The sequence below is a fragment of the Petaurus breviceps genome, unplaced genomic scaffold (genome assembly GCF_028583685.1).
Source record: "Petaurus breviceps papuanus isolate PSGF00001 unplaced genomic scaffold, PetGlider_PUasm1.0 470, whole genome shotgun sequence".
NCBI lineage: Eukaryota > Metazoa > Chordata > Mammalia > Diprotodontia > Petauridae > Petaurus > Petaurus breviceps.
In genome coordinates, this window is record NW_027186350.1 from 442,604 (window position 1) to 464,737 (window position 22,134).

Sequence of the window (22,134 nt, forward strand, 5' to 3'; positions counted from 1 at the left end):
CTTCCTTCCTTCCTTCCTTCCTTCCTTCCTTCCTTCCTTCCTTCCTTTCTTCCTTCCTTCCTTCCCTCCTTCCTCCCTTCTTTTTTTGGTTCTTTCCATTTATATTGTTTTTTTTCTTTGTATATATTGTTTTCTTAATCCTTACTTCAGTCTCTATCTGTTTATATAAATTTTCCCATACTTCTCTGAATTCTTCATATTTATTGTTTTGTCCGGAACTTTTAATATTCCATTCCATTTATCTGTCAGAATTTGTTTGGCCATTCCTCTATCAGTGGACATTCACTGTTTTGAATTCTTTGCTACCCTGAAGAGTGATACTAGAAACATTTTGGTTTGTCTGTGGCTTCCTTGGGATAAATGATTAGCAGATCCCTTGTCAGCAACTCAGGGTGGGTGGAATCCTATGAACAGACCAGTCTCAAGACTCAAAATGAAGGTGGGAAGAGGTTATGGAGAAATGTGGAAAATGGGGAGAAGATTGTAGAGGATGGAGCGGAACAGAAGTATGGTTATAGTTAAAATTATCAATACTGTATAGGAAGAAACAGGTAGTGAGAGCAAGGAAGGAGTGAGAATGAGGTGGAGATAAAACTCAACTACAAAGGTTTCTTTGAGCTTAATCTCAGTAATGTCCCAGAAGTCCCTCTCCATACCTATTTGTGGCCAGCCCTCCCAGAGTTATCCCAGGGACAAAAGAAAGTCATTTGCAAAGAAGAAGGTGGTCCCAAAATAGTGGGGACTTGAAAAAGTGAAGGATATGTTCAACTACAGGGGCCACTTAGAATCTCTCTGCATCAGTGTCCCAGTGGGTCATTTTTGATGCCATGAAGGTCCCAGATCTTGTCCAACCTTGATGGTCTGAGAGAAAAGAGAACAGGTAACATTTGTTAGAAGGGTCTAGCAATGCTGGGCCTACAGAAAGAAAAGATGGTAAGGATCCCATAGAAAACCCAAAGAATGGTAAAGATAATTAAAAACAGACTGAGGTAAAGAAAAGAATAATCAAAGATTCATCTCAATTAAAAACATATCAGAACAAAAGAACTTTGCCCAAGTTAGGTAAAAGTGCCACAATGAATTCTGCAAGGTCTCTTAAGATGACAAGAAAAATTTTAAGAACCTCCGGAATGGCTCATGAAAGTTATCACAGAATTCAGTTTGAAAACTCAAAGAAATATGGAAATTTGAGTTCCAAATGAAGAAATGAAAAGAGAATAACAAGAGACAATTTGAAACTGAAGATAGATCATAGATCTATAACAGACCTTAAAGGCTGTCTAGTTTAACTAGCTAATTTTACACAGGTGGTAGGTACCTGAAGTCTAGAGACATTAAATAAGTCGACCAAGGTCATAAAAGGAAGAAGTACCAGAGGCAGTATTTGAACTCAAATTCTCTGACTTTTAATTTAATGTTCTTTCCCCTGAACCATGCTTCCTTCTTGGATATGTTCTAAAATAGGAGAGCCTCTGAAAAAAAACAAAACAGAAATTTGGAATGCCAAAATGCAGAGGCAGAAGGAAAATTAATAGGAAAAAAAGCAAACAAGAGTAGAAGAACATATGAGAGCTATATAAAACAAGACTTGCTGGACCTACAGATAGGCTATGAAGAGATAAGTGAAGGATAAAAACGCAAGGAAACAGAAAACCTGAAACTACATGTCAACAAATTCTACAAGACAATTGCTCAGAAATATTGGAAGGAGACATCAAAATACAGGTCAAAACAATATACACAATGAGAATAGGTACTCAAGACACAGTAGTCGATGACTATAGTAATCTACTGTTTGATAAACTCAAAGACTCCAGCTTCCAGGATAAGAACTTCCTATTTGACAAATACTGCTGGGAAAACTGGAATATGGAATGGCAGAAACTGGGCATAGACCAATATCTTATACCATATACCAAAATAAAGTCTAAATGGGCTCATGATTTAGATATAAAAGTTGATATTATAAGCAATCTGGGAGAACAAGGAATAGTTTACCTGTCAGATTTATGGAGAAGGGAAGAATTTATGACCAAACAAGAAATAGAGAGCATTACAAAATGCAAAATGGATAATTTTGATTACATTAAATTGAAAAATTTTGTACAAACAAAGCCAATGTAATCAAGATTAGGAGGGAAGCAGAAAACTGGGAAAGAATTTTTACAACCAGTGTCTCTGATAAAGGCCTCATTTCAACTAAGTCAAATTCATAAGAATATAAGTTGTTCCCCAATTGATAAATGGTCAAAGGGTATAAACGAGCAGTGTTCAGAGGAAGAAATTAAAGATATCTCTAAGCATATAAAAAATGCTCTATGTCACTACTGATCTGACCAATGCAAATCAAAACAACTCTTAGGTACCACATCTCACCAGTCAGATTAGCTAACATGAAAAAACAGGAAAATGATAAATGTTGGAGATGTGGGAAAATTGGAATACTAATGCATTGATGGTGGAGTTGTGAACTGATCCAACCATTCTGGAGAGCAATTTGGAACTATGCCCAAAGGGCTATAAAATGTGTATATCCTTTGACCCAATACCACTTCTAAGGCTGTATCCCAAAGAGATCATAAAAATGGGAAAAGACTCACATATACAAAATTATTTATAGCAGCTCTTTTTTTTGTGGTGGCAAAGAATTGGAAATTGAGGGGATGTCCATCAATTGGGGAATGACTGAACAAGTTATGGTATATGAATGTAATGGAATACTATTGTGCTATAAGAAACGAGGAGCAGATGGAATTCATAATAATCTGGAGAGACATATATAAACTGATGCTGAGTGAGGGGAGAAGAACCAGCAGAACATCATACACAGTTACAGACACATTGTATCTGTGATGACGGACTTTGATAGCCTGGGCTCCCCTCAGCAATGCAAGGCTATAAGACAACTCCAAAGGACTCATGATGGAAAGGGATATCCACACCAAGAGAAAGAATTATGGAGTCTGAATGCAGATTGAAGCAAACTACTTTCTCTTTTAATTTTGTTTGGTTTTGTTTCTTCTTTTTTTTGTTATTCGTCCCATTGGTTATAATTCTTCTTTACAACTTGGCTAGTATTTAATGTGAAGGTATATGTAGAACCTATATTGGATTGCATGCTACCATGGGGTGGGGGAGAGAGGAGAGGGGAAGAAAATTTGGAACTAAAAACCTTGTGGAACTTAATGTTGTAAACTAATAGTAAATAAATTAAAAACACAATGGGAACAAGAAAGAAACCCAAAACTTACCTCAGAGAGAACATTACAGTCAAATTTCAGAATTATAATATCAAACAACAAATTTTCAGGTAGCAAGAAAAAAAGACTTTATATTTGTAAGGAAAATTATTTAGGATCAAAGAGGATTACTCTTTATTAATAAGAAATCAAAGGAAAAATTAGATTGTAATGTCCCAAAAAGCAACAGATATTGATTAGCCTTCTAAAACATGATATGTTATAAATATGAATCTATGTGTCAAAGAAAATGAGATGTCTAGTAAAATGCAAAATTTCAGTTATTACTTTAAAATAACCCAGAAGTGAGTCTAAGCAAACTGCCTAAATGCTTTCTGATATGAAAGAATGAGAAATGCAATGTTGATTTTCACATGACTTGAGTTAGAGGTTCCCATCAATGTGGGACGACAGGGTCTTTTTGTTTCATTTTCTTTAAAACATACACACAGATGTTAATAAGGCAGAGAACGTCAATAGGTTAAAGAATTTAAGAAGCAATATATACTAATGGAAAAATCAGTAAGAGATTGAAGAGGAAGAAGTGAATTAATATTTCAGGGACAAAAATTTCATTGGTAAATTGTCATTGTAAGTGGTAGAAAAATAAAAAGGAAGCCCAATCAGGTGTGGAAAGGGTAAGGTAGGCTAGGGACAGTGGGAAGTGTGGGACTTGGGTACTTTGAACAGAAAAGTACCATTCTGGTAACATCTTGATGGGATCCCACAATGGCAGGGTGCTTACAATGAACTAAGATGAGGGGAGAGGGAACATTGTGTTTTGGTTTTACCCTTCTGCTTTCCAGCTCACATAAAAGTACAACACCTGATTCTCCCTGTGTTTCTATCACTATCTCACCCACTTAAAAATTTCAGTGATATTTCTTTTTTAAAATTTTTTCTTTGTATGCTACCTAAATTTCCAAGTATGTCCCTGCCCCATATACTACTGTGAGAAGTAGCAAAAAGTTAAATTTCCACAGGACTGCAAAATTGCTGAAGAGAGGCTACTGATAAAAGTAAGGTTAGCAGACCAGACAGTAGCCTTGGGAAGAGTTGAGGCAGTAGCCTTGGGAAGAAGTTGGATTCCCAGTTCCCAAAGAACTCCTAGATAATCCTAAAAGTGAACAAAGTAAAATAAAAAGAAGCTGGCAACAGCAGGTGGATTTAACCAATTAGAAAGCAGACAGAGGCCTTGGGACACTCAGGCCCAGATAAAGACACATCTAGCTTAGACCAATGGGGGTGTCAGTATTCCAGGGTTATTACTGAACTTGCTTGATGAACCTCATGTACTATGTATATTATCTAACAGAACTAGAGCCTCATTAGTAATAATGTATGATAATGGGGAGGTGTACCCAGAAGAGAATGAACCAATCAATCCTCTGAAGTGAGTGTCTTATACTAAACTAATGTATAAAACTTGTTGGGTTTTTGTATCTGGCACTCTTCCTTCCACAAGAAGGATGGAGTCCTCTTCTGACCAGAAGTGTTCATTTACTCTGGATTTCTCCCTAATAAATTTTTTTTTGATATCAGATTTTTGGTATCAGTTGTGATTTTGCTTTTCCAAGTAGGCATTTCCAACACTACCCAGCAAGTCATCTCTTGTAATAAAGATTAAACAAGGAAAAAGAAGAAAAAAAGTTCAGTTAAGCCAAACTACGTATCAACTAAGTCTGAGAGTATGTGCAATATTCCATTCCCTACAGTCCCCAACTTTTCAATAAAGAAATTAGGGTTGGATTTATATATTTTCTTAACTCTATTCTAGGACCAAACTTCAAGTCATAATAATATAACATTCTCTCTCTCTTTTCCAGAGAACAATGTACAAAATGGTCACCTATAAAGGAACACTTCAGAACTCTTAAAGTGTATAGTGGTGATTTCAGAGGATTCTGGATGATATGCCTAGGTACAGAATTGCAGCATACATTTGCAGACAGGTACAATGTCTTGATCTGTTTTGTTTGTTACAAGGGAGGGTTCTGAGTGGAGGGAGTCATTACAAAGTTACAGTGATGGAAAGAAAATAAAAAAGCACCAATAAAAAGTTAAAAAGAAAAAAAGGGAACTGAAAACCTTAAAGTTTGATGTCAAAATGTCAATTAGTCAACAAGATTTTTTATTTTTTTTTCCTTTTTGGAGGGGGGAAGGCAGAGCAATTGGGGTTAAGTGACTTGGCCAAGGTCACTCAGCTAGTAAGTGTTAAGTGTCTGAGGTCAGATTTGAACTCAGGTCCTCCTGACTCCAGGGCCAGGGCTCTATTCACTGCGCCACCTAGCCTCCCCTCAACAAGGATTTATTAAGCATTTACTATGTGCCAGGCATTATGCATGCACTGGGGATATTAAAAAAAAGGGAAAAAAGGTGAATGACTATAATTATTGCCTCAGAGAATTGTGGGAAAGAAAATACTTGGTAAACCTTAAGATTTTATATTATTGTTGCTGTTCAGTCATTTTTCAGTCATGTCCAAGTCTTCATGACCCCATTTGGGGTTTTCATGGCCAAGACACTGGAGTGGTTTGCCATTTCCTTCTTTAGCTCATTTTACAGTTGAGGAAACTGAGGAACACACCCTTCCCAGTGTGAATAGTAAAAGATATGAACTGTGCTTGTGGCATGGAGGACTAGAATAACGGACCCTCCAGTATCCCTGGGGTGGAGCTCAGATTGGGAGAGATGTGCCAGGGACTAGCCGATAGATTTCAGTGAGGTTGCCATTAGGGGTCAGACAAGGGTCTCAAATTTCCATTGTACAGTTATAACGGGCCAACCTAGGATTATGTTTTCCATGGGGGTGGGGGGGGTGGTCCTTGGATTTCAGCTCACTGGTGCAGGAACTTCTATCCCTGCCTAAATAGTAGACCATGGCAGTGTTGCTTCTCCAGGTTAGACTAGTAAGGGATGGGGTGAAAACACTCTCCATAACTAGAGTCCAATTCCAAGGTCCCTGGAGGGTAGAGGCTGCAAAAGGAGTTTGGGAAGTAGAAGACATCGTCTCAACATCCTGGGACAGCTGAGAGGGGGATTAGGATGGTCTTACATCAGAGAACAAAGAGAAGAATCTAAATAGACTTTGGCAGAAGGAAAGGACTAATGAAAGAAGGCTGTGTCTGCTTTTTAGTAGCACGCAGCAGTGGCTTGGCATGGGGTCTGTGGATGAAGTCAACCAAGCCTAAAGAAAAAAAGACTGTAGCTGAAGGAAAGAAGCAGAAGTGAGCACAATCAAACAGAAGAGTTGAGTTGAAGGGAGAAAATAGAGAAAATAAAGACTACCTACTCAGCCCTGCCCTATTTCATCATTTCCTATGCATCTTAAGGAACCTTGTTGTCCTGGGACCAGGTTCTTTCAATGTCAGTAAGCCCTGGCAGAGGCACATTTTCTGGATGGAGAGTATGCAAGCCCTTACAAGGGCTGAGCAGAGGTTCCTGTTGACAAGGACTTTGATTGGGCTGACTTGATGCAGGTACCCTGTACAGGTTCTATGTCAGGATGGAATTAGGCACTCACAGGTCATTGAACAGTTAGCAAAAGAAGATTTACTTATCATTAACAAAGCAATGTTGTTCAACAAGGATATATATGCTGGCACTTAGTTTTGGTGGGGAAACCTCCTTTCATCTCTATGAGGACACTGGTCAGTGGGGCAAGGTGTGGTAACTCACTTGGGTCTTAGGATATCCACCGAGTCAGAAAGGAACAGAAAGGTTAGGTGGGACTTTTTGAATTCAGGTCCTCCTGACTGTTTTTTGAGGCAATTTGGGTTAAGCGACTTACCCAGGGTCACATAGCTAGTAAGTGTCTGACTTCAGATTTGAACTCAGGTACTCCTGACTTCAGGGCTGTCATTCTATTCATTGTGCCACCTAGCTGCCCCAGCTGGGACTATTTATGCCCTTAGGTAACCAGGAAGTCACTCAATGGAAGAAGGGCTCAAACTTTGCTCTACCTCCAGGTCAATCAAATCCCAACCTTATTGACTTTTAGAGAAAATCCAGCCTAACCCATGTTGAGGTGAAGGGTGAAGGAAGAGGGAACTCTGATAGACATTGGTCCAATAACACTGATGATGATGGTCTAATAATAATGTTTCTAATTAAGAATGGCTTTTCTTTGAAGAGTGCAGTAATGCCAGTAGTGCTAGTTCAAGTACAGGCTAGAAGACAAGTTAGGAAGCTTGAAGAGGGCCTTTCTGCATGGTGTGAAACTTCAGAACCAGAAACCTCTAAGTTGCTTGAGAAGTTTATAGTTCCATGTTCTTTAGCTTATGCTTATATAATGTAATGCTTTTTCTTCTAGGTCCTAAAAGACTTTTCACATTAATCATCATATATCAGTGAAGGAAAGGATTAGATAATATTATCTCCATTTTAAAAATGGAGCAAATGGTAGCTAGAATTCTTGTTTCCCAATTCATAGTGCAGGGAATTGTTTCCTTCATTTCCAGACCTATCTCCTACAAGTAAATTGTAGTTAATTTGACTGAGGAATTCAATAATTTTTTGTTTATTCCCTTTAAAAAAAATCTGCTTTCCCAAATTTCCTCTATGTCCCTAAAAATACTTTAAAAAAAAAACAACCTAGCTCTAAAAGAGACTCAGATCTTGATTACCCCAAACCATTCATCATTTGTGCAAAGAGACAGAGGCCCCAGGTGTCTGTGTTCAAAGTGTGGATCATGACCTAAAAATATCTTTCCCCTTTGATCAGGATAGCATCTGTCACAGTCATCGGCCTTGGGCTCCGGCGGGCTAAATGATCTGGCCTCCCTTGCACCACTGGCTCTAAAAAAGATCTGGTGTGAATAATTTAAATCCCATTCCCTTTCTCTCCTCTGTCGATTGCAGAAGTCGAGTCGATCATCATTTCAGCACCAGCTCTGATGTACTATTCTTGTCCCCTAATATATTTCCTTCTGGGGAAAGTGACTTTGAGGGGCTGCAGATGAGCCAACAGGACATGGCTTCCTTTTGGAGAAGGGATTAGATGAGGAAAGTCAGCATGAGTTTGCGTAGGCATAGCTCTGAGACTTTTGCTTTTTTTTTTTCTTTTTCGCAGAGCATTTAATAATTAGGAGAAACCTAAGAGGTCACTGACTCTAACCCATTCCCCTAAAGAGGAAACCATTCTCCAATATCCCTGATAAGCGGTCAGTAAGCCTTTGTTGTAATATCTCCAGTGAGGGAGAACTGACTATCTCCTGAGATGGTCCATTCCATTTTTGGAATTATTAGAGTGTTTCCAATTATTAGAGAATCTTTCATTACATCCAGCCAAAATCTTCATCTCTTAAATTTCCACCCATTACTTCTCTTGTGGACCGCTAGGGTCAAACAGAATGAGTCTCTCAAGTCCTTAAAATATTTAAAGAAAGCTACCAGTTTCTTCCTAAGTCTTCTCTTCACCACTGGAAACACTGCAGGTAATTCACCTGATCCTCATGTGGCATGACCTTAAAATCTTTCCCGGTTTTTGTCATACTCTTCCTCAAATGTGGTTCCTGGAAGTGGATACATTTCAAATACAGTCTAATTTGGGCAGATCTGGTAAAGCCAAACTCCTGCCTTTTTAGACGCTAGGAAGATTACATGTCTTCCTAAGACTTCCTAGACGCTGGACCCTATGAATTTCAATGCAGCCTAAGATTCCATTAGCTTTATTGGGTTGCCATATCACACTTTTCACTAATATTGAACTAGTAGGCCACTGAAAGCTCCAGGTTTTTTTTTTCCCGATGATCTGTTGTTTAGTCATATCTCTCCTAGCTTGAATTTGTGAAGTTGATGTTTGGAACCCCAGTATAACAGTTTACATTTACCCGAATTAAATATCATCTTATTAGATTTGACTCAACGTTTTGCGCTGTTAGGAATTTTTGGATCCTAGCTTTGTGACATTAGTCAATTTGTTAAATATGCCATCTATACCTTTCTACTGGGAGGCTAGGTGATGCAGTGGATAGAGGGCTAGGCTTGGGGTCAGGAAGACTCATCTTCCTGGGTCCAAATCTGGCCTCAGACACTTACTAGCTGTGTGACCCTGGGCAAGTCACTTAACTCTGTTTGCCTCAGTTTCTTCATTTGTAAAATGAACTGGAGAAGGAAGTGGCAAACCATACCAGTAAATTTGCCAAGAAAACCCCAAATGGGGTCATGAAGTGTTGGACACGACTGAAATGACTGAACAACAACAACATACCTTTCTAAAGGTAATTGATAAAAATGTTAAACATCATAGAGCTAAGCAAAGATTCTTGAGGCCCTTCACCAGTGACCCCCTCTGAGGCTGAAATGAGGCCATTAATGACTTTACTTTGCATTTAGCCATTCAGTCACTTCTAACAATTCTCAATCTTTCCCATGAGACTAGCAAGAAACTTTGTCAAACTGCCTGCTCTACTGGTTTAATAATCCTGTCAAAAAAGAAATAGTGTTAGCCTGGCATAACCCACTCTTGATGAAGGCATGCCAGCTCTTTGTGACTGCTGCTTTCTTTTTAATATGTTCACTAACTATTCCTTTAATAACTTAGAATTTGACCAGGATTTGAAATCAAGCTCACTGGGCTTTGTGACTTGGTTTCAGCAAGGGCAGTTAAGTGTTTCCATTCAGGTTTTCTATTTCTCTTGAGCTTCAACTCCCCATTAGCCATTTTTGTTCTTTCCATCCCTAAAGATATTTTCCTTAGCAGAAAAAAAGGAAAATAATAATGAGTTAAGTGACTCTAAATTCTCTTTATCACCTATTACCACATTGTCCTCTCTATTCTGTACAATGGTTCTTTTCCTCCTTTGATCTTCCCCTTTCCCTCAACACACTTAATCCCCCTTTTTTGTCCTTAGAACTTCTCACTAATCTCAGCTCGTTCTGAGCTTTGGACTTCCTGATGAAATTTTTTTAAGAGAACTATGTGATCCTTTTGCAGAGACAAGACAGAGACCGAGTCAGTGGAGGTAATTCCAAGGAGTGTGACACCTGGCATCAAAGAAACAAACCAATGGTGGATTCCAGCGGGCATTATCCCTGACAGTCAGGAGCTGGAAAGTACGGAGGTGTCCTGTGGTATATGAACAGTTTTGTTCCCTACATGTGTACCTAAGTTTGGGCCCACACTGATACTGCATTTATTTTTGAGAGACTGGGCCCCATATCCATGGAGAGAAAGTTTTGCAGCTATTCTTATTGTCTTCTTTTTAAATGCTTTTGCTTTGAACTAATTGTGTCTACTGGCTAACTATGGAAAGTAAATACCATTGGAACTCGTGAGCTGTGGTTTTATGAGTGTTCACCCACAGAGTACTTTGAACATGAGGTAATAGTCATCTCTCTGGAGGACCCAGCCTACAACCTGCAAGTGTAAGTCTTGGGGTGGGATGGGGTGGAGCATCCAGATGGGATGCTATAGTGGTTTCCTGGCTATGGCAAAAAACTAAAAAAGATAAAAGTATGTCCCTGGCACGTTACTAAAAAATTCTCCCTGATCTCTGTCCTTACTGAAAGATGTTAGTCTTTGGTTGTTTTTACGACTAGTTCTTATGACCAACTCCCCCAGAAAACTGGCATTTATGATTCTGCCATTAGCCGTGAGTTTTGGACAAACCGTATCTTGCCCCTATTTAGGGCCTCATTGTCCTTGTTTACAAATTGAGAAGGTTGTTGTTTCAAAGAGGACCAATGACATCATAGGGTGATGACTTGCATGTGAATCGTTTTTAAGTGAGGCAGAGTTGCACAAAGCTGTCAGCCCCCTTCTCTTTGCCTGAGTCATTGAAATCCAATGGCATGACAAAGGTCAAGATGACTGTGATGAGCTGGGATGCATCGCATGACCTTAGTATATTTGATGACTAACCAAGCTCTAAAGCACTCCACAGCCCCTTCCAAAAAAGTAAGACGTTATCTAGTTGCCCTCAATGAGCACACACAGCCACAAAATGAGAGGCTATGACTAGACTGTCAACAGTAACTCAAATAATCTATGCTTCTTTGTGATTGGCCAAAAGTTACATCATAAATGAATGACAGAGAGAAGACTAGAACCTACATGTAACTTTTAACGTCATGCTTTTTCCATAGCCTGCCATTAGATCAGCTGTGTAAACCAAGCAGCTAATCTCATCTTTAACCAAACTGGAAGCATATTGCATTAATGCCTTCTCTTCATCTACTCTAAGGGTAAAGTACTTCATCACTGTTGGGACTTGTTGCTTATCTTTTCTGGTGCCTTCATGGATGTTGAGCATTGCCCCAAGAGGCTTTGGAAAGAAAGTCTGACACAAGGAAAGGAAGAAATAAAGTAATTGAGGGGACTTCAGATACAAAACATTCCTTTGTAACTAACTTAATGTGGCCCTATATAGAAGTCTAGTCTTTTGAGTGCATCTTTGTTTTTGTCCAAGTATATTTTTATCCCCATCTTCTCATTTTAAACAATTAATGAGTCTGATAAAACAAAAAGCATCCTACTGGGAGTCAGACCTGGAATCTAGTCCTGCTCGGCCAAGGACCTAAAGGATTTGATCTAGATCAAGGTGGTCTTGACCTTTTTGGGAGTCACAGGGCCCTTTGGCAGACTGGTGAAGACTGTGGGCCCTTCTCAGGTTACTAAGTCACTCTGTGACTGTGAGATTGCTCACACTGGAAGGGACCTTAGAGGACATAGCGTCCAGGTCCTTTATTTTGGGTATGAAGTAACCAGGGTCTAGAGAGATGAAGCTTCTTGCCCAAGGTCTCACAGCTAATGGCAGAGCCAGGCTTTAGTTTTACTGCCACATAAAATGAGGAGGCTGGACATGACAATCTATATAGTTTCCCCCAAAACTTACACAATTATTCCAGAGCTCAAGGATTCAGGTCATGATTACTCTTGTCCAGTTGGTTCTTCCCCTGTTTTCCCCCTCAGGCTATTTCACTCACTCCTAAGTACCTCTTCCAGAGGGTAGGCAATGAAAAGGAGAGGAAAGGAATGCTATGAATGCCAATTCCTCTAATTTCAGAATCCTGGAACCCATATCTATTTCTGTGCCCCCTTCTGCCCTCTCTACTGTCTTAGCACAGTGCTGTCTGTGCATGTGTGTGTATAAGTATGTATGTTATTTTCCCTTATCTCCATTTCAAGCTGTTGCTCTTCTAATGTGGCTGTTTGATGATATTGAAGAGGCAGAGGAAAGCAGATGTGTATGACATGGAGGTAAGTTTAGAGTAGATCTTCAGAGAAAGAGGAAGAATTAGAGCAGAGAGGGGTGGAAGGCGTCTTGTGCCACCCCAAAGTGGCATCAAAATATGTATATAATACTGTCCCAGACCACTAGGTTTCTAATCATGGTTTTGCTGTTAACTTTCTGGTAACTTTAGGCAAATCACTTAACTTCTCTGAGATTCAGGATCCTTCTCTGAAGGATTTGATCTAGATCAAGTGGTTCTGACCTTTGGGGAGGGGGGTCACAGGCTCCTTTGGCAGTCTGGTGAAGACTATGGACCCTTTCTCAGGTTGCTATATTTTTTTTCTTTTTTGGAGGGCACTTGGGGTTAAGTGACCTGCCCAAGGTCACATGGCTAGTTTTTGTGATAAGTGTCTGTGATAAGAAGCCAAATTTGAACTCAGGTCCTCCTGACTCCAGGGCCGGTGCTCTATTTACTGCGCTACCTAGCCACCCCTCAGGTTACTATTTTTAAATGCATAAAATTAAATAAATAAGATTACAAAGGAAACCAACTATAGTGAAAAAATGATTTATTATTTCTTTTCAGATCCAAGATCAAAGGTCAAGAATCCCTGGTTTAGATCAGAAGTGTCAAATGTACAGCCCACAGGCCAACACTTAGTTTGAGCAAGAGGACCTTAGTTTCTCCCAAGGGAACAGACACTGGTTTCTCTATTACCAGGCAGCCCCTTTATGTATGAATGGGGTTGGTTATGGGCAGGGGGATGAGGTGGGTAAGGGAGGATCTCAGTGGACAAAAGACCACCTATCATGTATTTCCCACACCTTGGCCCTGTTCAATCCTTCAGAGGTGATTTTACTATCTCTTCCAGATAATGGAGAAATAAAATATGGATAAAAATGTAATTGGAAACATTTAATAAAATCAATTAAAATTTAATGGAACATAGATGATGTGAATATATAGTCTTCAAAGTCAATATCAAGTATAAAGAGATTCTTTTGTACCATTTAGTGGCCCCCATTTCTAGTCTATATTTCTACTCCCTTTGAGTTTGACATAATTGGTTTAGATGATCTCTAATATATGTGTATGTGTATATGCAAACATACACACTTATATTTCTTGTATATATGTGTGTGTACATGTGTGTGTATGTACAGATACATGTGTAAGTGCAAGCAAGGTGAGATTTTTGTTGTTTTTCTTTCTGGAGTTCAGTTTCCTAGGTTCATGCTAAATTGTAAATATCTGAACCTTGGTAATTCACAGCTGTGCTGAGTCACGTAGGTTGTTGATGCCTTTTGGCTCTAAGCCTATTAGTTGAAAACCATATACACTGGAAGGTTGGTATTTTATTTTGGGGTTCACTCATGGTAAGAATGTTTCTTTGTGGTTTGGCTAGACAAGACTCTGAGTAGCCGCTATTAAGGAGCCCCCTGGCTTTGAGAACCCAGATATTGGTTCTTCCTGGTCTGGTGATGATGTATCCCTGTCTATTGGATCTCTGTGCTAATTTCTCTGTTTCTCTGCTTGTATTTTCTCCATGTTCAGGGTGCTTACCCTTCCCCTGAAATAGTGAATGACCTTTACCTTTTTTACTTCTCTGCTTGTATTTTCTCCATATTTAGGGTGCTGACTTTTCCCCTGAACTAGTGAATGACTTATACATATTTAATTAAAGTAAGATTGAAGTTGTCTTTCCTTTAGAAAAGCAGATCAAAGAACTTGTGCTAGCAGGCCATCTTGGCTATGCTAGGGTGCTTGCTAATACAATGTGTGTGTGTGTGTGTGTGTGTGTGTGTGTGTGTGTGTGTGTGTATCTTATCCTGGATCTCTAGGATGAAAGATGGCAACATAGGGATCAACAACTTTCAGTGTTCTCCTTTACACCTTCTCCTCCCCCTTCCTCAGTATCTGCAAGTGAACTTGGATTTAGGAAACCTTGGTTAAAAACCTGACTCATTTAGTAGTCGTGTGACTTGGGGTGACTCTGTGAGTCCAGATCCCTCCTTTGCTCACTGAGAAGTTGGCAGCAGATGGTCTCTAAGCCTCCTTCTAGCTCGGACAGTTTGTGATACTGTCATTCTGTGACCGACAGAAACGGGAAGAACCACCCTGAGAGTTAGCACCTCTAGCTGATGGACTGCCCCAGAGGGTGATGAAGTCTCATTGTAACAAGGAAATGTGGAAGGGAATGCTTAGAATAAGAACCAGAAGGGGGTTCTGGGCAAATGGAAAAGAGAGCTTGGGTTTCAGGGCTTCCCCAAGAAGGTATCTCCATGATGCCCCATGAACATCAGTGGATGCTAATTATTAGGAATCATGCTGCCTTAAGTTTTCCATCCCTTTTCTACCTTGGCTCAAGGAAATCTTACCCATTCAGTGTTCTTCATCCTTTAAATAACAATAATAGCTCATGTGTATAAAACACCTATAACTTATAAAAGCATTTTCCTTGAAACAGCCCTGTGAGGCAGATAATGTGAGTAGTATATTATGGCCCCCTTTGGATGGGTGGAAAAACCATGACTCCAGTAAGTTCAATGACAAATAGAGTGTGGGACCAGATTCCCAGGGTCTTTTCCCCTCTCCCATCTCACCTCTATCACCACCATCCCAATGGATTATCATTCCCATATTAAGAATGAGGGAAAGGGAGGCACACAAAGGCAAGGGCCTTTCCCAAGTTCACATGGTAAGTCAACAGGTGTCCTTCAAAAAGACTGGTAGAGAGGCAGCTAGGTGGTGCAGTGAATAAAGCACTGGCCCTGAAGTCAGGAGGACCTGAGTTCAAATCCGATCTCAGACACTTGACACACTTACTAGCTGTGTGACCTTGGGCAAGTCACTTAACCCCAATTGCCTTGCCTTACCCCCTCAAAAAAAGACTAGTAGGCCATCACCCTTTGCATAATACCCTTTATACTCACACCCTGTTTGCCTTCCCTTTTCTGGATTCATCAGACTCTGTTTCTTAAAACCACCTTCCTTTCACATCCCAAGTGTATCTGGCTCCTGAAGTTGCCTTCCTCTCACATCTCAAGTTTATGTGGGACTTCAGTTGCCTTGGCGACTTTATGGGGGTAAATTTGTCCCTCCAAAGATCCTAGTGCCCTCAGGGGAAGACAAGAGATAGTATAAGGCCATCTGCATGCAGGAGCCCAAAGTGCCATGAATTTGAACCAAAGCCCACATTTCCAAAGTACATGCATCTGTTTTTCCTCACTACATGCTGAGAAACAATGTACTAGTTACTTTAGAGAAATTGAGTTTGCACAAGTCCTGTCCTTCCATTAGATTATAAGGCAGGGAGAGGAGGGAGATCCCAGAAGGTCTGACTCAGCAGCTGAACTGAGTGCTGTAGTCTCTACTGAGCACCAATCTCCCAAAGCATGGCCCTGGGAGCCAGGATCTAGCTGAATTTAGTGAAGAGGAAGGGTCCATTGCACACCTGCATTTCAGAAGAAAATTACGTCTGCTGTGAATTAGTGGTCACCAGAGGCTTTGAATTTCATGGTAACAGGTGATATCCCTGTTAGCTTTGCCCAAGGGATCTGGTTTCCTTATCACCAAGTAGCTCTGTTGCAAATGAATGGGGCTGGCTATGGTCCTGGGGTGGGGGCAGGGAAGGAGGGATGCTATTGAACAAAGGACCACCTATCATGTGTTTCCTACACGTTGGCCCAGATTCCTTCAGAGTTGAATTTACCATTCCTTCCAAATGGTAGAGAAATAAGCCCTAGGACTTTTTTTATATTTACAACTTTGAAAATGGTATCAGTTTTTCAGGAGGAGGGGCATAGCAACAATGGGAAGAAGGACCTCTCTGATCTTCCCTGCCCTTTACCTATCACTCTCACCTTCCTCTGGTCTTTTGCCTAGAGCTGGACCTAAAATCTCTGGCAATTAATCAGCATCACACAACCTGATCTTCCCTGTTTGTCATGTTCTGCTTTATTATTTAACTTTACATGTGTGTCTGACTTCACACAAATCAATTCCCCTAATCAGGTCAAATTCTCTTACCTCTATTATGGGGAGATGGAGCAGGAGCAGCATAGAGGTTCAATTTTGTGATCTCTAAGGTGCCCTAACATGTAATTAGTCTAGATTCTTAGCTCTTCAGTTACATGGTACACTTTTCATCTTTGTCTTCCCTGGGGAGCCTAGTTGGGTTCCTGGAATGTAGTTAGTACCCCAGAAATACTTGTCAATTGATTTCTACTTTCTCTTTTGAGTTCAATGAAAGAGAGATCTTATAAATTATTGGAGGAGAGGGACTGACCTGGGATTCAGCACCTGAGAAGGTAAGGTAAAGCAATAAAGGAAAATATTGTGTCCTCTGTGTAATACTATCTACCAGAGGCTTTGAACCTTTATTGTAATATGTGATGGATTATAACAAAAGAAATACTGAAGTGTTATGGGGAATGGAGGCATTAAAATATGTGAACTTATATAAGGTCATATTAAAAGGAGCCCCTTATTTGTCCCCTTCTGAGTGTTAGGCTGTAGGCAACCATCCATCATGCTTACCCCCACTTCCAGCTTTGCTGACTATTCTGTGGGGGGAAAACCTTGGCACTGAGCAAGGATAGCACAGGCAAAAGCCCAGAGCAAGGAGAGACTGATGCAAAAACATAACTGGTTTGATTCTCTAAGGAAAAGATGCTTAATTTCAGCCTGACAGCTGTGAAGAAGGATCATCAATAAAAAGCATTGATTTTTCAATCATGTCTGACTCTTTTGGGGTTTTCTTGGCAAAAGTACTGGATTAGTTTGTTATTTCCCTCTCTAGATCATTTTACAGATAAGGAAACTGAGGAAAAAGGGTTAAGTGACTTGCTCAGGGTCACACAGCTAGTAAGTGTCTGAGGCCAGATTGAACTCCAGATGTCTTCCTGACTATCCATTGTGCCAGCTGGCTGCCTACAATGTTATCTTAGCCAGGTTACACCTCTGTACTTTTATTTACAAAGTCAGCAGTTAGATGAGTCAGGCTCTAAGAGAACAAAGTTAGCATAGTGGAAAGATCACTGGATTTAGAGGTAAAAACCCCCAGGTTTCTGGCTCCACCATTTGATACTTGTGTAACCTTGGGTAAAATCACTTTACTCCGGCTGGCCTCAGTTTCCTCATCTGTAAAATATGTAGTATGAACTAGGGGATCTCCAAGGCACCTTGCTAGAGCCCATGGGTCTGCATTTCTGCTCTGATTCACTGATTTCCCCACAGCCCTTTGGTGGGATTGTCCCATCTTAGGCTGAAGAGAGTATGCAGGCACTCACTGTGGAGAGGCAGCTCTTTTGCTCCCTGAGGACAGCACAGAATCCCAAGAAACCAGTCATCATCACCAGCGCTCCTGCAAAGATGAGGATGTAGGCAGACGTGACAAAGGTGCTGGAGGCCAGGACACTCAGGTAGCCACTTTTCTCCACCAGGGTCCAGGTGCCCACAGCCAGGACAGCTGCTCCACCCACCTAAGGGAGAGAGAGAGAGGCAATAAGGTTAGGAGTGATAGGGGTTGTGGTAGGAACAAAATCCACAAAGGATTCTTGCCCATGTATGCTAATCTTTTTTTCCTTAAAAGGTATTAAAATTAACCTCAAGATTTAATTGGCTCAGGGGACTGAGATCTGAATGATCAATATAGCACCCAGGTAGCTTAAGTATAGAAACTGTTGCTGAAAAAGTCAGGAGCTCCTTCCTTAACAATAGCAATTTCAGAAGCAGGGAAGCAGGGGCGGCCAGGTAGCACAGTGAGTAAGAGCACCGGCCCCAGGGTTGAAATGACCTGGGATCAAATCTGGGCTCAGACACTTAGCACCCACCCAGAAACACCTGGCCGTGTAACCTTGAGCAAGTTACTTAACCCCAATTGTTTAAAAAAAATTTCACATAAAGCAGTTTCACTTTCTCAGACTTCCAGAAAATTAAAAAAAAAGAAGCAGGGAAGCAACAACCAGCAGAATCAATGCTGTGTCCTTGCTGGATAGTCTTGCCATGTTATGGCACAGAAACTTGCTTTTGTTAACTCCTAGCTAGTCTGTGAGTGTCTCATTTTGTTACAATCCCAAACCTGAACTACTAGACTGATCCAAGTTAGGCCTCAGATACAATAGGGATTAGATAAATGGACAGGCAAGACTTAGAGCATAAAGGCAGACATCAATGGCCCAGTTGCTCATTGTATGGACTTCTAAAAGTCCAAATGAACAAATGAGTCTGGAATCTGGAGCCCAACTCATCTAGACACTGGGAACAATGATTTCTACCTGGTGGTAGAAAGACCTTTGGAGAAGAACAGCTTTCTATCCTTGTTCTCTTAATAGTTCTGTGACATTGGGCACTCCATTTTAACTTTATTGGGTCAACTTTCTTGACCTGTAAAAATGAGAGGATTATACAAAATGACCTCTCAGGTTCCTTAGAGCTCTAATATTCTATAATGATATTAAGTTTACAAATCACATACATTTACTTAATTGGGTTTCATAGTACCGAATTTCAGAATTGGAAGGGGCCTCAGAGTCCATCTTGTCTAGGAATCACTGAGCCAATAATCCCCTCTACAATATGCCTACAATATGGCTCTATCTGAAGACCTCCTATGACAGAAAACCTACTACTTCCCAATCCAGCAGTCCATACTTTTTGGATAGCTATAATTTTTTTTTAAAGCAATTGGGGTTAAGTAACTTGCTCAAGGTTACACGGCCAGTTATTTCTGGGTGTGGTGCTAAGTATCTGAGCCCAGATTCGATCCCTCAGGTCATCCCGACACTGGAGCCAGTGCTCTTACTCGATGAGCCACCTGGCTGCCCCTAAGCAATTGGGGTTAAGTAACTTGCTCAAGGTTACACGGCCAGGTGTTTCTGGGTGGATGCTAAGTGTCTGAGCCTGGATTCTATCCCCCAGGTCATCCCAACATTGGAGCCAGTGCTCTTACTTGCTGTGCTACCTGGCCGCCCCTATAATTATTTTTTAAAATAGATTTTTATTTATTTCATTAGATATTTCCCAATTACACATAAAATTTTTTTAACATTCATTAAAGAAAAATTTTGAATTCCAAATTCCAAGTTCTTTTTTTTCCTATTCCTCCCCTTGCCTTGACAAGGCAAGCAATTTGATATCTATTCTGTATATGAAGTCATGCAAAACATATTTCCATGCTAGTTGTTGGCTGGTTGGCTGTTGTCCTTCGGTCTTGAAGAGGACCAAAATGACATCACTATACTAAAGTAAGTTTCAACATGTCTGACTGTGGTTGATCAGAACAATATGAGCTTGGAATGCTCTACCACAGGTTGGGCACAAATAGTCCGTGTGAACATTTGGGGTGGAATCTTCAAATTTGTGCCTCCTGTGTTTCCTTTGAGCTGTGATACCTGCCAAGTTCTCTTGCAACAAGAGCTGTTTGTCTTTCAGGTCTACTAGATTTTGTGTTGTTTGTAAGTGTGTGCACATACCATGTGCCGATGGTGAATGGAACCGTTTTTGCAGACGTTTTTGTACATTGTTTTTTGTGTTTCAACTGTAGAGTGCGATTCCCTGCCTGCCACGGCAATCATTCCAGGGTTTGTTGCAAAAGAAAACAGACAAAAAAACAAAGAAAAAAACTGGGTTTTGATCTGCATTCAGAGTTTATCTGTTCCCTCTCTGGAGATGGATAGCATTTTTCATCATAGGTCCTTTGGAATTGTCTTGGATCATTGTCTTGATCATCCTTACAATTTTGTTATTGTCAAATGCTCTCCTGGTTCTGCTCATTTTATTCTTCATTACTTCATATAAGTATTCCTAGGTTTTCTTAAATCATCCTGCTCATCATTTCTTTATAGTTCAATAATACTTCATCACAATCATGTATTATAACTTGTTCTCCAATTGAGGGGCATCTCCTCAATTTCAAATTCTTTGCTACCACAAAAAGAGCTATTGTAATTATTTCTGTACAAATAGGTCCTTTTCCCTTTTCTTTAATCTCTCTGGGATACAGACCTAGTAGTGCTATTGCTAGATCAAAAGGTACACACAAAACTTTTGCACGGTTCCAAATTGTTCCCCAGAGTTGTTGGACTAGTTCACAAATCTACAATCAGTGCATGAGTGACCCAATTTTTTCACATCCCCTCCAGCATTTGTCATTTTCCTCTTCTGTCATGTTAGGTAATCTGAGAGGTATGAGGTGGTATCTCTGAGTTGTTTTAATTTGCATTTTTTCTAATGCAAATTAGAACATTTAAAAAACTGTGACTATTGATACCTTTTATTTCTTTTTTCTGAAATTTTCCTATTCATACCCTTTGACCATTTATCATCTGGGTTCCCTGCATATTTGAGAAATGATGACTTTAACAGAGAAACTTGCTGTGAAAATTTCACCATTCCATTTTTCTGTTTTCCTTCTAATTTTGGCACTTTAGTTTTGTTTGTATAAATGTGACACCAGCACAACATTCATAGCGCTGACAGTGACTGTAAATGTGCTGGCATAGTTCTCAAATCACAAAATATAACAGATTTTCCATATAGAAGACAGAAGCAAAACATTTATTCAGACACCAGAAAACCAAATCCCAACACCAGAAAGTCAAATCCATCATAGTAGCAAAGAACTTAATATACCATCGCATAGCATGAAGCCACATTATCCTTTAGCCTTCCCGCAAACTGACACACAGAAGTCTAGCTCTCTCCCTGGGTGTGTCCTCTCCTCCCTCCAGCTCTAACTGCTCTGAATCCCAGCTTCCTGTGGGTTCTGCTTCACCCTTCAGCAAGCTCTTCCCACTACAGGCTCCATGTGATTACATTCAGCCTATTAAGGGGCAGGGAAGATCATCAAATTCCCATTACTATTACGACAAAAGATTTTAAATTTCATGCAACCAAAATAATCTATTTTGCTTCCTGTGATCCTCTTTATCTCTTATTTGTTCATAAATTCTCCCCTTATCTTATAGATCTGACAGATATATTTTTCTATGCTCTCCTAATTTACTTACGATGTCACCATTTATGTCTAAATTCCTTATCTATTTTGACCATTATATTGGTATATAGTGTAAAATGTTGGTCTATGTTTATTTTCTGCCAAACTGATTTCCAGTTTTTCCAGCAATTTTTGCCAAATGTTGAGTTCTCACCCCAAAAGTTTGTATCTTTGGGTTTATCAAACACTAGATGACTATAGTCATTTACTATTGTGTATTACATACTTAAAATCTATTCCACTGACCTACCACTCTATTTCTTAGCCAGTACCAGATTGTTTTGATGATTTCTGCATTGTAATATAGTGTGAAATCTGGAACTGCTAGGCCACCATCCTTCACCTTAAAAAAAAATTGATTTCGATTGGGGCAGAATCAAGATGGTAGAGTAGAAGCATGACCTCCGAGTGGCTCCAGCTTCCACCTTCCCCAATCAATGTAAAAAGGGGACTCTGAAAAACTTTGGAGCTGCAGAACCCACAAAATGACACAGAGAAGCTAAGCTCCCGCTGACAGCCCAGCAGGCTGGCAGGAATCAGCCAGAGCAGTGCTCTGGGAGTCGAGCCCAGGCTCCTGAGCCTGAGGTTTTAGCCCCAGGGTGGGCCTGACCAGCCACCAGCCAGGGGAACTCCATATCAGCAGCAGCTGTGGCCGTTTCCAGAATTATCAACACACAGATGCGAAGGACAAAGTGAGAGGTCAGTGCAGTCTGGACTTTG

General features: G+C 40.3%; 1 protein-coding gene and 1 long non-coding RNA gene across 2 annotated transcripts in view; one reads left to right on the forward strand and one right to left on the reverse strand.

Annotated features, from left to right (window-relative positions):
• LOC138171918 (tetraspanin-11-like) overlaps positions 1-22,134 on the reverse strand; it is a 170,336-nt gene that overhangs the window by 57,852 nt on the left and 90,350 nt on the right. The window contains exon 3 of the mRNA XM_069101467.1: positions 17,708-17,899. Within this exon, the coding sequence (XP_068957568.1) occupies positions 17,708-17,899 (192 nt within the window). The remainder of the gene's footprint in view (positions 1-17,707; positions 17,900-22,134) is intronic.
• The window catches only part of LOC138171919 (uncharacterized), a 31,128-nt gene continuing 20,055 nt past the window's right edge, over positions 11,062-22,134 (forward strand). Inside the window, exon 1 of the long non-coding RNA XR_011170998.1 lies at positions 11,062-12,441. This is a non-coding gene — a long non-coding RNA (uncharacterized lncRNA). The remainder of the gene's footprint in view (positions 12,442-22,134) is intronic.